General features: G+C 35.5%; 1 protein-coding gene across 1 annotated transcript in view; it reads right to left on the bottom strand.

The window, feature by feature from the left end:
• The window catches only part of SPAG1 (sperm associated antigen 1), a gene marked incomplete at its 5' end in the record, with an annotated part of 89,527 nt that extends 72,842 nt beyond the window's left edge, over nucleotides 1-16,685 (bottom strand). Inside the window, 4 exons of the mRNA XM_079722233.1 lie at nucleotides 351-415; nucleotides 4,355-4,480; nucleotides 14,624-14,783; nucleotides 16,546-16,685. Of these exons, the coding sequence (XP_079578359.1) occupies nucleotides 351-415; nucleotides 4,355-4,480; nucleotides 14,624-14,783; nucleotides 16,546-16,685 (491 nt within the window). The remainder of the gene's footprint in view (nucleotides 1-350; nucleotides 416-4,354; nucleotides 4,481-14,623; nucleotides 14,784-16,545) is intronic.

Genomic DNA, 16,685 nt, shown 5'->3' with positions numbered 1-16,685 from the left:
ATTCCTAGAAAACATGGAATTTAGTGAGGACTTAAATATTCATCAGACCTAAACTGTGAGGAACTTTGGTATTAAAATTGTGACCGATTTCTCTTAATTTAAAAATGTGTTATTTTTTATTTTGGATGGGTATAAGTATTACATTAGTTATTTTTGGTTACTCTTATAAATAAAAGGATGCAGTAGTTTTCTATTTAATGAAAAAACAAAATCAAGAGTGCTTAATCCAAATACTCTTAGTACTCTACTGACATAACTTGATATTTGATATGTTCAGGTTTAAAACAATAAAGAATTTATTACAGTATTTTATGGTAGAGAATTTTTATATACAGAAATATAAAACATACTTATCCCACTCTGCATAATCCCTCGGAATTTTCTTTTTAGCTGGTCTACTTTTAGAATTTTTTTCCTGAAAGAAAAAATTATATTTTATGAGATATTTAATATAAGATTAACAGAGTTTCCTATAAATATGTAGTACTGGATTAAGGTACACAAATTGAATGGGTAAGAAAAATAGGTACCCTTGAAGTTACAACAACTCCAGTATTATAATTTTTTTTAACATAATAATATACAGCAGGCTAAAAAGTAATTTTAAATTTGTAGTTAATTATGAGAGTGATGGGCAGGACTTTAAGTACATATATAAAATTTTAAAACATATGTGTGAAATGTGATTATTATTGATTTTTCTTATAATAGAAAAGTACTAAACTATCATTCATTCTTTTAAAATCTAGGCATTGAAGAAATAAGAATAACTACTTTGCTGTGTTAGACAGAGCTGTTTTGCTTGCAATGACAGACACCCAACTTGAACTAATTTTAGTTAAAAAGAATAAATTATTGGTTTATGTAACCAAACTGATGAAAGGGCAGGGGTATTGCTGGATAAAGGATTCATATACCCTCTTTCTACAGCTCTCCCTCTCTCCCCTTTTCTCCTTCTCTCCCCCAGAAGTCTCTGCTTCTCTCTCCCTGATTTTGTTTTCCCTGCTGTCTGCTTGCTTTTTCTATGTAGTTGGAAATGTGGCCACACACAGTCTGGGATTATAACCTCACAGGCCTCCCAATCAGAAAGGAAAAGGAGAGTGACTCTTTTCTCCATCTTTAGTTAGAGAAAACCCAGGGAAGGACTCTGATTGGCTAGCTTGGGTTATGGGCCCATCACTGACCAAGCACTAGCTTGGTGCTATTAAGTGGCTCAACCCAGGTCACATGTCCACTGCAAGCACCTTGAAGGGAATGGGAGGAAAGCAAACAACAGCTCACAAATAGTTTCTTAAATGGTTTCTTAAAAGTCATAATTTGAAGCCATTTGAATGGGTCATTTATACAAGCACGATTTTGTATCATTGGTCATTAGGAGTTACACAGATCTTCCAAATATTCCTACATTTCATTATACAATTAAAAAATCATATCTGTTAAAATCCTCATGGGGTTCACCGACAGGCACATGCAAAGATGCTCAACATCACTAATCATCAGGGAAATGCAAATTAAAACCACGAGATATCACCTCACACCTGTCAGAATGGCTATCATCAAAAAGACCATAAATAACAAATATTAGAGAGGATGTGAAGAAAAGGGAACCCTTGTACACTGTTGGTGCATCCACTGTGGAAAACAGTATGGCGGTTTCTCAAAAAAAACTAAAAATAGAACTACCCTACAATCCAGCAGTTCCACTCCAGGGTATATATTTGAATAAAATGCAAACACTAATTCAAAGAGATGCATGCACCTTGATGTATACAGCAGCATTATTTACAATTGCCAAGATCTGGAAGCAAATTGTCTATCAACAGATGAATGGATAAAGAAGAAGTAGTGTATACAAACATAAAAAAGAATGAAATTTTGCCATTTGCAACAACATGGATAGACTTGGAGGGTATTATGCTAGGTGAAATAAGTCAGACAGAGAAAGACAAATACTATATGATATCACTTATATGTGGAATCTAAAAAATAAAACAAACTAGTGAATATAACAAAAAGGAAACAGACTCACAGATACAGAGAACAAACTAGTGGTTATGAATGGGGAGAGGGGAGGGGGAGGGGCAAAACCAGAGTAGGAGATAAGAGGTACAAAGTATTATGTATAAAATAAATTAGCTACAAGGATATACTGTACAACACAGTGAATATGGCCAATATTTTATAATAACTATAGATGGAGTATAACCTTTAAAAACTGTGAATCACTGTTATAACACCTGTAACTTGTATAATATTGTACATCAACTATATCTCAACTGTTTAAAAGTAAAAAAAAAAAAATCCTCATGGAGCTCATCATAAAAGTCATTAAGCGTCTCCCTTAAGGGGAAATTTTTTTGTCACAAGTAGGTATTTGAGAGCCCCTAATAATATGAAATACTCTGAATTCTAACTGAAAGCTCAGGTTTTAGCACTGGCAACAAATACTGCTCATTGATTTCTTTGAAGTGATAGACCGTTTCACTATTTCCAAGAAAATGTCTGCCAAAAACTCAACTCTGAATAACTATACTTGTCTGTCAGTCATTTCTTCAAGTAAAAATTGTTCCAGGAAAAAGTTGCTAATTCGGCTGGCAGTCAATCACACAAGTGCTTTTTCTTATGATAACCATCATATTTCATTTCACAGTGAAGTGCCTTCTGTGTACTCCTCATTTAGTCACACAGAATATTTTTTTAACATCTTTATTGGAGTATAGTTGCTTTACAATGGTGTGTTAGTTTCTGCTGTATAACAAAGTGAAGCAGCTATACACATACATATATCCCCATACCTCCTCCCTCTTGCGTCTCCCTCCCACCCTCCCTATCCCACCCCTCTAGGTGGACACAAAGCACGGAGCTGATCTCCCTGTGCTATGTCGCTGCTTCCCACTAGCTATCTATTTTACATTTGGCACACACAGAATGTTAAAAAGATATGTCCTCAAGCTTCAAGATTTAATGACAAAAAAAGTTTTATTGTTTCATCAAAGACACTTTTAAGTTAAATTGGAATTTTTTACTATGAGTGCACAGCAGTGGAGAAAACAATGACCGCTAGTCCAGTTGGTGCCACTGCCTTGATTCATGGTAAGGCACCAGCAGTTTTACCCTCAGTGCAAATGTCAACCCAGTGAAAGAGACAAAAGCATCAGCATTATTTTTTAAAATAACATTGACTTTCTGGATCTCCTAGAAGAATCTCTGGGACAATCAGCATCCACAGGCCATACTTTGAGAACCACTGTACCACTATTCTGTCTATCAATAATGGACTATAAGCTCTTTAAGGACAGAGACCAAATGTTTTTTGTTGTTATAGTTTCAGGACACAGACTTAACACATAATGAGTGTCAATAAATACAAATTCACTGATTACAGACGGTGGTATCCTTCCTATACTTACTTACTTTGTACCTCAGTTACTGAGTAATTCCTAATGAGGAGTAAAAAGACCCAAGAAGGTAAATTACCAAGGAGCAGAGTGATGAAAAGGCTACGGATGTTTTTCAAATAAAACTGGGGACTCAAAGAAGAGACGAGAAAAACAAGAATGATTCAACCCAAAATGAAGAGACTTAGGTAAACATCCTCTTAAAGATGACAGGAATAAAAGGAAAAAAAAAAAAAAAGGAGGGCAGAGGGAATGGAATGTGTGATCCAAGCGAAAGCCCACTGGAGACAAGGGCTGGGTTCTATAATATCAGGGTCAGGTGGATGCCAAGAAGCTCAATTTTTAACTTGAAGTTAAGTGAACCTGGAACTCCAACAGGCCCCTTCTCTATAGAAGCCATGCGTTACCAAGGAGAGATCTGCATGGCAAAATAGGGACCAATCTCAGAGAAATAAAAATGAGGGGCTGGAGATGGGGGGAGAAATGCACTAAACAGAGAAATGACATCTATAACTGCTTGAAATCCATGTTTAATGGGTTAATTAAATAGATTAATCCATCTGTTTAATGCTTTAAATCCATACTTAATTTGTGTAATAAACTACTCCTTCTATACCTCTATTGGATACATGAAATTACTTCCTGAAACTCTTACACACTGAATTGGATCTTAAGTACTCATCAAAACTTTTCAGAGTAGAAGAGACAGAACAGCAAAAGAAAAAAGGAGGAAGGTGGTAAACCCAAGATGCAAGTCTTCAAATGAAAATACTGTTTGATCTTGATCTCCGGGTGAGGCCTACTCCAGAAGGTGATAACACACGATCACCTGAAAAAAATCCCCAGCTGCCTACAGGACATCACACTTCAACTACATTGATTAAACAAAGATAATGTTCTTAATAAACAACAACTTTCTCCCCCTACCACCCATACCCCACACCAAAAAGGCTTACCTTGGCAACATGAAGATGGCTGTTTGAACCACGAACTGGAGGCAAATTATCTTGCATTGCTGGAAGTGTTTCAGTTTCTTGAAAGTGTATTTTATCATCTTCTTTTTTAATTTCTGATACCCAACTCTGAGAAGAGGAGAGGAAAAAAGAAGATAAATATACAGTTTGAAATAACTAACCAGGCATTAGAAAGGACTGTACATCATCATAGTTTACTGTGGGTCAATTTTTAGGTGACAATTTGATCATGCCATTTTCCCTACCTGAAATGCCCTTCTTACTCTTTTTTTTTTTTTTTTTTCAATTGTAGGAAAATACACAATAACATAAAATGTATCATCTTAACTTTTTAAGTGTACAGTTCAGTATTGTTCAGTATATTCAATGGTGCCCTTCCTACATTCATTGGTGCCCTTCCTACTTTATTTATCTTACAAGATCTTTTTCATCATCCCTTCCAGCAAGCTTTCTCTGAACTCCCTGGTTGGGCTAAAAGTGTTCCTCCTTTGTGTTTAGCATAGAGATTTTAAATCCTCTATTTATTGTTTGTCCCTCTTACCACACTGTAAGTTCCTTGAGGGCAGAGCCTATGTCTTAATCTCAAGAACCTTAGCACATCAGCTGCAACTTAACATACTGATTAGATTGACCCAGTCTCCAACTCTAGCAGTTTGACAGAAGGAACATGCTCCTTTCTGTAGGTAAATATTAATTGCTTCAGATTCCACTGATTTTTTTAATATACAGTGGTCAGTATAAAATATACAAATAACAAGAAAGACAAAGAAGCAGAAAAAACATTACCCACAGTCAATAGAAGCAGACACATAGAGTGGATGGATGTTGGAAGTAACAAATAAGGACTTAAAAACAGCTACAGTAAATATGTGAGGAGGGTGGACAACATGCATGAACAATTGAGAACTTTGGGAGAAGAAAGGAAACTTTAAAAAGATTTAATGGAAATCCTGAAAATGAAAAACTCAGTATCCAAAATGAATCTATTTGATTAACAGTAGAATGGACACAGGGAAAACGTGACAAAAAGAGAATCAGGGGCTTCCCTGGTGGCGCAGTGGTTGAGAGTCCGCCTGCCGATGCAGGGGACATGGGTTCGTGCCCCGGTCCGGGAAGATCCCACATGCCGCGGAGCGGCTGGGCCCGTGAGCCAGGGCCGCTGAGCCTGCGCGTCCGGAGCCTGTGTTCCGCAATGGGAGAGGCCACAGCAATGAGAGGCCCGCGTACCACAAAAAAAAAAAAAAAAAAAAAAAAAAAAAAGAGAATCAGTAATGTTATAGCAGATGTGAACATTAACCAACTTGACCTAATCAATATTAAAGACTTCTATGTTATTTTCAAGAGCACAGGGAACATAGGCCAAAAAAAGTCTCAATAAATTTGATAGGGGTGAAATTATACAAAGTATGGTATCTGACCACAACAGACCTAAACTAGAATTCAGTAATAAGTATTTAGATTATCCCCAAGTAATTGGAAATTAAACAATACACTTATAAAGAGATCATGGGTTAAAAAAGGAAATCAGATGGGAAATTGGAAAATAATTTGAACTAAGTGATAATGAAGACATATAATTTGTAGGATTCAGATAAATTATTAGAGGGAAATATACAGCTTTAAACAAGAAGAAAGGCTTAAGATCCAATTATTTAAGCTTCTATCTTAAAAAACTAATGAAGAGAGAGAAAACACATTAAAGCCAAAGTAGGTAGAAGGAAATAAAAATATTAAAAAATAAAAGTAGGAATCTGTAAAACAGATAATAGAAAAATAAAGAAAATCAACATTCAAAACTAGTTTTTTTGGAAATAAGTTAATACAACTGACAAACACTTAGCAAGACTAGTCAAAAGAAAGCGAAAGGAAAAAATACAAATTACCAGTATCAGGGATAAAAGAGGTACATCACTAATAATTCTACAGATATTAAAAAAATGATAAGGGGATGTTTTAGACAAATTTATACCAATAACTTTATAAGTTAGATAAAATAAACAAATTCCCTGAAAAACTTAACTTAGATACAAGAGAAGGTGAAGTACTTAAAACAAACAAACAAAAAAACCTAGCACAGTGTCTGGCATATACTAGGTTCACAATAATGTTTATTAAACTGAATAGTCACAGAGACCAGAAAAATTGAGTAAGATATTTCCTTATTATATGTGAAATTCTATTATTTATTATTCAGCAGATATATAGTGAGGGTCTAATATTTGTCAGACACTCTTCAAATAGGGGCTAGGATAAACTATATTAACTGTCCTACCCACATAGGAGGCGGGGAGGATGAAAAGGAGGCAAACAGGAGAAACAGGAAGAGAAAAAGAAAAACAGGGGAAGAAAGGTAAAAGGAGAGAGGAAGGATTATAGAGAAGGAAAGGGAGAGAGAGAACTGGGAACGAGGGAGAAGTGGCAAGAAAAGTATGAAGGAAGGGAGATGAGAAGGAAACTAACTTAAGAATTGACCGAGAAAGAACACAGCTGGGGGAAAAGCAGGCCCTGCAATTAAAACGGCTGTTTACCCCTCAGAAAAGAAAGCCAAAGAATGCTGGACAAGAACAGCTATTTTAACCTGTAGATTAATTACCAAATTTTCAAACTCAAGTCAATAAAATGACAAAATGAGAAAGCTGAAAGTTTTTAAAAATTAGCATTCTGAGTTAGAGAATACACATACCTCAAAATTGTTTTCAAGTGTATGACTTACCTCAGAAAAAATACACTGAATAAAATAAAGTAAAACCAAAAAAATTTGTTTTTCCAGAGTCTGTTTAAAAAAAATATATTTCTTAAGCAAAATGAAACCACAAAGGAACTATGAGATGATATAGGTAAATATATATCTGGTGGAGACAGAGTTTTCCTAAGTATAAAACAAATGTAAAGATCATAAAGGATAAAATCAAGAGGTGTGGTTACATAAAAATAAATAAATGAATAAACATCACACACAAAACTTACAAGGCAAATTAACAAATTGAGGGAAAAATTAAAATATGTAGGAAAGAACTCTTACAAATAAATAAGAAACATATCAATAGAAAAGTCAATAAAGGGGCTTCTGGCTCTGACAAAGTAACAGGGACTAGATTTACCCTCCTGCCTAAACTTTAGAAAACCTGATAAAATATATGAAACAATAGTTTTCAGACACTGGACAACAGGTAGCACAGGACAATAATTCTTGAAAGAAGGAAAACAAATGAGGTAAACCCTACATTTGCTCCAAAATGAGTGCCTAGTGTTTCCAGGCTACAGCACAGGGAAAGGAAACAGTCTTAGGTCTCAATGAATTTAGAAGGATGGAGGTCAGACTTTGGGGAGACCAAGATTGCAAGAATTGAGGAGGCAAGATTTCTGAGAGGAGAGAGCTGGACAGAGAGAAAGCTCTGAAGATAACCTGAATAGCCCTGAGTCTACTAAAGAAATTGAATTAATAGTTAAAACCTTATCAATAAAGAAAACTTGAGGCCCAGATGGCATCGATGGTAAATTCTAGAAAACATTTAAGGAAGAAATAATATCAATTATACATAAGCTTTTCTAGGAAACAGAAGAAGAGAGAATACTTTCCAACTCACTCTGAGGTCAACAGTACTCTGCTACAAAAACCAGACAATGACATTACAAGAAAACTACAGACCAATATCTCTCATGATCCATAGACACAAAAAGTCCTTAACAAAATTTTAGCAATCCAATCCATATAAAAAAGATACATCATGATGAGTAGAGTTTATCCTGGAATGCAAGGTTACTATAACACTCAAAAACAGTGTACATAAATTACCTTATTAACAGACTACTAAGAAAACCATATGTTCATCTCAATAAATGCAGGAAAAGCATTTCACAAAATTCAATATGCAGTCATGATAAAAATTCTCCATCCATCAAACATGGAACAGAAGGGAGCTTCCTCAACCTGATACAGGACATCTATACAAATCTAAAAGTAACATAATGAAAGGCTGAATGATTTCCCCTAAGATTGGGAAGAAGACAAAGATATCTGCTCTCATTTCAACATTGTACTAGAGGTCCAAGCCAATGGAATAAGGCAAGTAAAAGGAATAAAAGGCAGCCAGTCTGGAAAAGAAGAAAATCTTTCAATATTCACAGATGCCATAATCTTCCATAAAGAAAATCCAAGGAATCTACAAAAAAAGCTACTAGAACGAATGTGTTAGTTTGAATTAAACAAGACACAGGATACACAGTCAATATAAAAAGGCCAATTTTAGATAACTATAAGCTTGCAATGTACAAGTAGAAATTGAAATTAAAATTCTACTGATATGAGGTATCTAGATTAGCCAAACTCAAAGAAACAGAAAGTAGAATGGTCAATAGATGCAGAAAAAGCTTTTGATAAAATTCAACATCCATTTATGATAAAAACTCTCCGGAAAGTGGGCAAAGAGGGAACATACCTCCACATAACAAAGGCCATAAATGACAAACTCACAGCTAACATCATACTCAACGGTGAACAGCTGAAAGCATTTCCTCTAAGATCAGGAACAAGACAAGGATATCCAATCTCACCGCTTTTATTCAACAAAGTTTTGGAAGTCCTGGCCACAGCAATCAGAGAAGAAAAAGAAATAAAAGGCATCCAAACTGGAAAAGATGTTGTTAAACTGTCACAATTTGCAGATGACATGATACTTATTATACATAGAAGATCCTAAAGATGCTACCAGAAAACTATTAAAGCTCATCGATGAATCTGGTAAAGTCGCAGGATACAAAATTAATACATAGAATTGTGTTGCATTTCTATACATTAACAACAAAAGATCAGAAAGAAAAATTAAGGAAACAATCCCATTTATCATCACATAAAAAAGAATAAAATATCTAGGAATAAACCTACCCAAGGAGGCAAAAGCTCTGTACTCCAAAATCTATAAGATGCTGATGAAAGAAATCAATGATGACACAAAGAGATGGAAAGATATACCATGTTCTTGGATTAGAAGAATCAATATTGTCAAAATGACTATATTACCCAAGGCAATTTACAGATTCAATGCAATCCCTATCAAATTACCAATGGCATTTTTCACAGAACTAGAACAAAAAATTTTACATTTGTATGGAAACACAAAAGACCCCAAAGAGCCAAAAGCAATCTTGAGAAAGAAAAATGAAGCTGGAGGAATCAGGCTTCCTGACTTCAGACTATACTATAAAGCTACAATAATCAAAACAATATTGTACTGGCACAAAAAAACAGAAATATAGATTAATGGAACAGGATAGAGAACTGAGAAATAAACCCACACACCTATGGTCATTAATCTATGACAAAGGAGGCAAGAATATACAATGGAGAAAAGACAGACTCTTCAATAAGTGGTGCTGGGAAAACTGGACAGCCACATGTAAAAGAATGAAATTAGAACATTCTCTACCACCACATACAAAAATAAATTAAAAATGGATTAAAGACCTAAATGTAAGACTGGATACTTTAAAACTCCTAGAGGAAAACATAGGCAGAACACTCTTTGACATAAATTGCAGCAGTATCTTTTAAGATCCATCTCCTAGAATAATGGAAATAAAGACAAAAATAAACAAATGGTACTTAATTAAACTTAAAAGCTTTTGCACAGCAAAGGAAACCACAAACAAAATGAAAAGACAACCTACAGAATAGGAGAAAATATTTGCAAATGATGCAAATGACAAAAGATTAATCTCCAAAATATACAAACAGCTAATACAGTTATATATATATATATATATATATATACCAATCAAAAAAATGGGCAGAAGATCTAAAGAGACATTTCTCCAAAGAAGACATACAGATGGCCAAAAGGCACATGAAAAGATGCTCAACATCACTAATTATTAGAGAAATGCAAATCAAAACTACAATGAAATATCACCTCACATTGGTCAGAATGGCCATCGTCAAAAAGTCTACAAATAATAAATGTTGGAGAGGGTGTGGAGAAAAAGGAACTCTCCTATACTGTTGGTGGGAATGTAAATTGGTGCAGCCATTATGGAGAAGAGTATAGAGGTTCCTTATAAAACTAAAACTAGAGTTACCATATGATACTGCAATCTCACTCCTGAGCATACATCTGGATAAAACCATAATTGGAAAAGATACATGCACCCCAATGTTCATTGCAGCACTGTTTACAATAGCCAAGACATGCAAGCAACCTAAATGTCTATCAACAGGTGAATGGATAAGGAAGATGTGGTATATTTATTCAGTAGAATATTACTCAGCCATAAAACAGAATGAAATGATGCCATCTGCAGCAACATGGATGGACTAGAGATGTTCATACTAAGTGAAAAGCCAGACAGAGAAAGAGAAACATCATATGATACTGTTTATATATGGAATCCAAAAACAAACAATATAACTGAACTTATAAACAAAACAGAAACAGGCCCACAGACATAGAAAACAAACTTATGGTTACCAAAAGGGAAAGGTGGTGGGGGCGGATAAATTAGGAGTTTGGGATTAATATATACACACTACTATATATAAAATAATCAACAAGGACCTACTGTATAGCACAGGGAACTATACTCAATATTTTGTAATAACCTGTAAGGGAAAAGAATCTGAAAAAAAATAGATATATATGTATGTATAACTGAATCACTGTGCTGTACACCTGATACTGACACAACACTGTAAATCAACTATACTTCAATAAAAAGATAAAAATAAAAAAGAATATAAACAGATCAGATAATAAATAAAAAAGAAAGTAGAATGGTGGTTGCCAGGGGCTGGTGGTAGGGGTGGGATTGGAGAGTTGTTATTTAATGGGTAGAGAACTTCAGTTTTGGAAGATGAAAACGTTTTTGAGATTGGTTGCACAACAATATGAATATACTTAACACTAATGAACTGTACACTTAAAAATGGTTAAGATAGGGGCTTCCCTGGTGGTACAGTGGTTGAGAGTCCGCCTGCCGATGCAGGGGACACGGGTTCGTGCCCCGGTCCGGGAAGATCCCACATGCTGCAGAGCGGCTGGGCCCGTGAGCCATGGCCGCTGAGCCTGCACGTCCGGAGCCTGTGCTCCACAAGGGGAGAGGCCACAACAGTGAGACTCCCGCGTACCACAAAAAAAAAAAAAAAAAAAGGTTAAGATGATAAATTTTATATAAACCAATAAAATTTCATAACTGAAGTGACTTAGAATGAGCAAAAAAATTTAAATTAAAAACATTAACTTTTACAGTAGCATAAAATATATTAGATACTTAGAAATAAATTTCATTAAAAATAAGCAAGTATACACTGAAAACTATGAGCCACTGCTTCATTAAAGACCTATATGAACAGAAAAAATACATGTTCATGGATTAGAAATCTCAATATTGTTAAGATGTCAGTTCTTCCAAAATTGATCCACAAATTCAACACAATCCCAACTCAAATACAAGCAAGCTATTTTGTAGAAATTGGCAAACAAAGGACCTGGAACACCCAAAACAACTCTGAAAATGAAGAACAGAGTTGGAGGACTTGCACTATCTGATTTCAAGACTTAGTGCATATATGGGAAAAGAATCTGAAAAAGAATAGATATATATAAAAATGTATAACTGAATCACTTTGCTGTACACCTGATACTAACACAACACTGTAAATCAACTATACTCCAATATATTGATAAAATTAAAATTAAAAAATAGACTTACTGTAATCAAGACAATGAAGTACTGGTGTAAAGACAGACATTTAGATTGATGAACAGAATAGAGAGAGTTCAGAAATAGACTTACACACACATGGTCAGTTGATTTTTGACAATGGTACCAAGAATTTCAATGAGGAAAGGATAATCTTTCATTAAATGACACTTGAACTTTTGGATATCCATATTAGTATGTACAAATATATGTATGTGTGTGTATGTATATATTTGTGTGTGTGTCTAAAAAATGAAACAGATCTTATATATTTAAGAGCTAAAACTATAAACTTTCTAGAAGAATCATAGGAGAAAATTTAGGGATCTTGAATTAGACAAAGATTTCTTAATAGGACACAAAAGCACAAACTATAAAAAGAAAACTCGGTTTCATCAAAAGTAAAAACTTTTGCTCTTTCAAAGGTACTGTTAAAAAAATGAAAAGGCAAGCCACACAGTATCAGAAAATATTTGCAAAGATGTATCTTTGTGTGTAAAATACATGAAAGACATGTATTTTACAACTCAATAAGAACACAAAAAATCTAATTTTTTTAATGGGCAAAGGATTTAAAGACACTCTACAAAAGAAGATATATGGATAACAAATAAGTACATGAAAAGACATTCAACACCATTAGTTATTAGAGAAATGCAAATGAAAGCCACAATGAGATACCACTATATACTTAATAGAATAGCTAAAATTAACAAAACTGACGATACTAAGTATGGACCACAATATAGAGCAGCTGGAACTTTTATCCATTATTGGCAGGATTGATTGCCACTTTGGAAAACATTTTGGCATTTGTTCATCAATGGGTAAATGGTTAAACTGTGAGATATCCATACAATTCACTACTACTCAGCAATTAAAAGGAATGAACTGTGGACACATGCAACAACATAGATGAATCTCAAAAGCATCATGCTAAGTGAAAGAAGCCAGACATGAAAGAAGATATACTATATAATTATATTTATATGAAAGTCTAGAAAAGGCAAATGTATAATGATAGAAGCAGTTCAGCGGTTGCCAGGAGCCAGGGTGTGGGGTCAGCACTGACTGCAAAGGGGCAAAACAAAACTTTTAGGGATAACGGAAATATTCCACAGCAAATGCAGTTTGTCAAAACTCAGTGAAACTACCATAAAATCCCTAATTTTTAAAAAATTGAAGTATAGTTAATATACAATATTATGTTAGTTTCAGGTATATAACATAGTGATTAAATATTTTTATAGATTATACTTCATTTAAAGTTATTACAAAAGAATGGCTCTGTTTCCCTGTGCTGTACACCCTTGTTGCTTATTTATTGTATGCACAGTAGTTTGTATCTCTTAATCCCTTACCCCTGTCCTGCCCCTCCTTCCTCCCTCTCCCCACTGGTAGCCACTATTTTGTTCTCTATGTCTGTGAGTCTGTTTCTGCTTTGTTGCATACATTTGTTTGTTTTATAAAATAGCTAATTTTTATTGAATGTAAATAATAACAATAAAGCTGATTAAAAGAAATCAGTAAAGACACAAACAGGTCATTAACAAAAGAAGAACTTCAAGTGACAGATTTTTAAAAATTTAACGTTACTAGTAAACAAAGAACACACTACGTACTATCATTTTTTAACTGTTTAATTGACTTTAAAATGTAAAAAATGATTACAGTTTCCAGTGAAGAGTACCTGAAGTGAGCATTCTTACACACTGCTGGTGGGGGAGTACAAAGGTACAACTTCCTGAGAACATAGAAATGTGTTTCAACAGCCTTAAAAATATTTAGATCCTTTGATCAAGTAATCTGAATTCTAATAATTTATCCTTAGGAAACAACCAGGATGGTACAAAAAATTATGAACAAACATAACACTATTTATAGATGCTGACTGAATTATGTTCCTTTCATAGGATGGGATATTATTCAGTCATTTAAAATACATGTGCACGGCTTCCCTGGTGGCGCAGTGGTTAAGGATCCGCCTGCCAATGCAGGGGAGTCGGGTTCAAGCCCTGGTCCAGGAAGATCCCACATGCCGCGGAGCAACTAAGCCCGTGCTGCACAACTACTGAGCCTGCGCTCTAGAGCCCGTGAGCCACAACTACTGACTGAGCCCATGTGCCACAACTACTAAAGCCCGCATGCCTGGAGTCGCCGCACCGCAACAAGAGAAGCCACTGCAATAAGAAGCTCACTCATCGCAACGAAGAGTAGCCCCAGCTCGCTGCAACTAGAGGAAGCCCGCGCGCAGAAACAAAGATCCAACTCAGCCAAAAACAAACAAATAAATAAATAAATTTATTTTAAAAATAAATAAAAAACAAAAAATAAAATACATGAGCATGCCCTCCCCACCCCCCACCAACAAATCCAGACACACACACACACACACACACATTCACAATATTCTCCTGGGTGTACGAAGCAACCAGTACCACCTAAGTAATTACCACTAAAAGCCCTTTACTGACAAAAAAGGAAGCCTAGGATTTCAGATAAGTAAAGTAGATATATATCCACGACAATGTCACAAAAAGTGATGTTACTCTATACCTTTATATCACCGTCAATTTTTTCCCATTCTTCTGCTGTGAAACTGGCTGCTGTCGCCGCAGGTTTCTCTCTCCTCAAAGCTCTACTTCCAGAAGCCAAGCCTGAAAGGCGCTTTTCACAAAATTCAGTAAGTTCAGGATAATATCCTTCCTCACCAGACCTTTTAAAAAATTCAGAATTTTAGAGTTACCACTTCTTTCAGAGATCATATAGACCAGTGTTTTGCAAGCTGGGTTCCATGGAGCCCAGGGGTTCCACAGAGATCTCACGGTCTGCCCCGAACGAGCATGAAGGCTGAGCTGCTGCCTTCCCCTCACCGTCCTCAATTAGAGCAACCTCCACTTTCACATGCTAATCTATGGAGTGCTGCGATGAAGGGGGAAAAAAAGGAGTTCCAAAGACATCAATTTCCATCACACACTTTAAAAGTTGAATAGATAACATTTTCTCTCCTCTTTAACACACATATGTTCATTTTGTACATAAGGTAATTTTAAACTTATAAATGAAAATTCATTATTAGAGACAGGCAAAGAGTGAGACTTTGGACTTATTTTCTAATGAGGAGTTACTGTTCTAGCTCATTTTTTCCCCCGCAAAGGGATAGGAAGAAAATGGCAGAGGAACAGTTTAGAACAACACACCTCTAAATTCAACCACTCAAGGAACAGAATTCCTTCCTTAGAGAGTTAAACAGAGACATGTGTTCTTTTTTGCTTTTTTTTTTTTTTAAGGAAAATCAGCCTTTTCCCCGTTTCTTGTAAATCTGTTTACTTCTAAATTTTTAGAAAAATAAAAATAAATCCCATTTTCAAATTAAATAAAAAAAATAATCCCAAGTCAATACAATTTAATTAGGCTATTCATAAAATGTCTTTCAAACTCTTTCATCCCATAAACTTTGCATTTTCTTTTAGTCTTTAATCAAATAAAAATGAAAACGTTCTTATATGCTGAGAAAAACAAGAGGGAAAACAATGATATGATGAGGCTATTACATCAACACTGGCTGGGGACAAGCAGGGATGCTTAGGAAGGACAGGAGGCTAAAGGTGATAAGGAAGAAAAAGGAAAAAAAAGAGAAAGAAAAAGGAAAGGACACAGCAGTAAGGAAGGGCATCAGAGGAAAGAAGAGAGAGAACAACTGCTGAGCAAATGGAATACTACTGATGTCCCGGAAATGGGCAGTTTGTGCTCACAAGTGTTTCTGCAGTAATGAGGCTACCCTCCAAATGAAAAACCCTCAAGAAACCCGAAACAGGTGGCACAGGTTGGTAGGCCACAGGGCAATGTTTCTTGTAGAGTTCCTTTGACCACCCGCATGTTGATCAGCCAGTGTGCTTGTTAAAAACACATGTTCCTGGGCTCCACTCCTGATTTCCTGAAGCAGAATCTCTAGGTGTGGTGCCCTCAAATTTGCATTTTCTAACCACCGTGTTTGCCAAATATTAAAGTTTGACAATCACACCCACAGGGCTCTTACCCAGAAAAGGCCTTGATTCCCTGACTTCTGGTCCTACTTCCTCCCCCACCACCCCATCCCCCATGCGACGGCTCCCAGTGAGTCACCCACCTTTGCTGGCAGATAGTGTGAAGTGGGAGAGTGCCAAAGCACTTTATCAGCATAAGCAGGTGCCTCCTAATGGCTGCTTTACTGGTTCCTAGAAAGTGCCAGGAAGCAAGAAAAATGCCCTCTTGGATACTAATTAGCCTAAGTCTCGTGATGGAAGTAGATCTAGCCAGAACCCGCCAAACTAACCACAGGATCAAAACCACTATTTTGGAACCTAACATGGACAAAAACAACAATTTCAATATTAGAAAATCTGCTCCAAAATTTCTAATGTAGCTTTGAATTTTAGAAGTCAATAATATAATTAAAATTGGCAAACTGAAACATGATATGATTTTTAAACGCTTACCTGAGCACACAAAGAATTTTTTCCAAGTGTTTAATGTCTGAACATTTTTCAATATACTTGAAATCCAAATGTTCAACAGGTATTTTAAATGTTTTTGTTGTTCCAAAGCCCCACAATGATGGATAATCTTTGGCAGTCAT

This window comes from Hyperoodon ampullatus (genome assembly GCF_949752795.1).
Source record: "Hyperoodon ampullatus genome assembly, chromosome: 17".
In the NCBI taxonomy this organism is placed as follows: domain Eukaryota; kingdom Metazoa; phylum Chordata; class Mammalia; order Artiodactyla; family Ziphiidae; genus Hyperoodon; species Hyperoodon ampullatus.
Note: the sequence above shows the minus strand (reverse complement) of the source record. Positions and strands in the feature narration are given on the sequence as shown.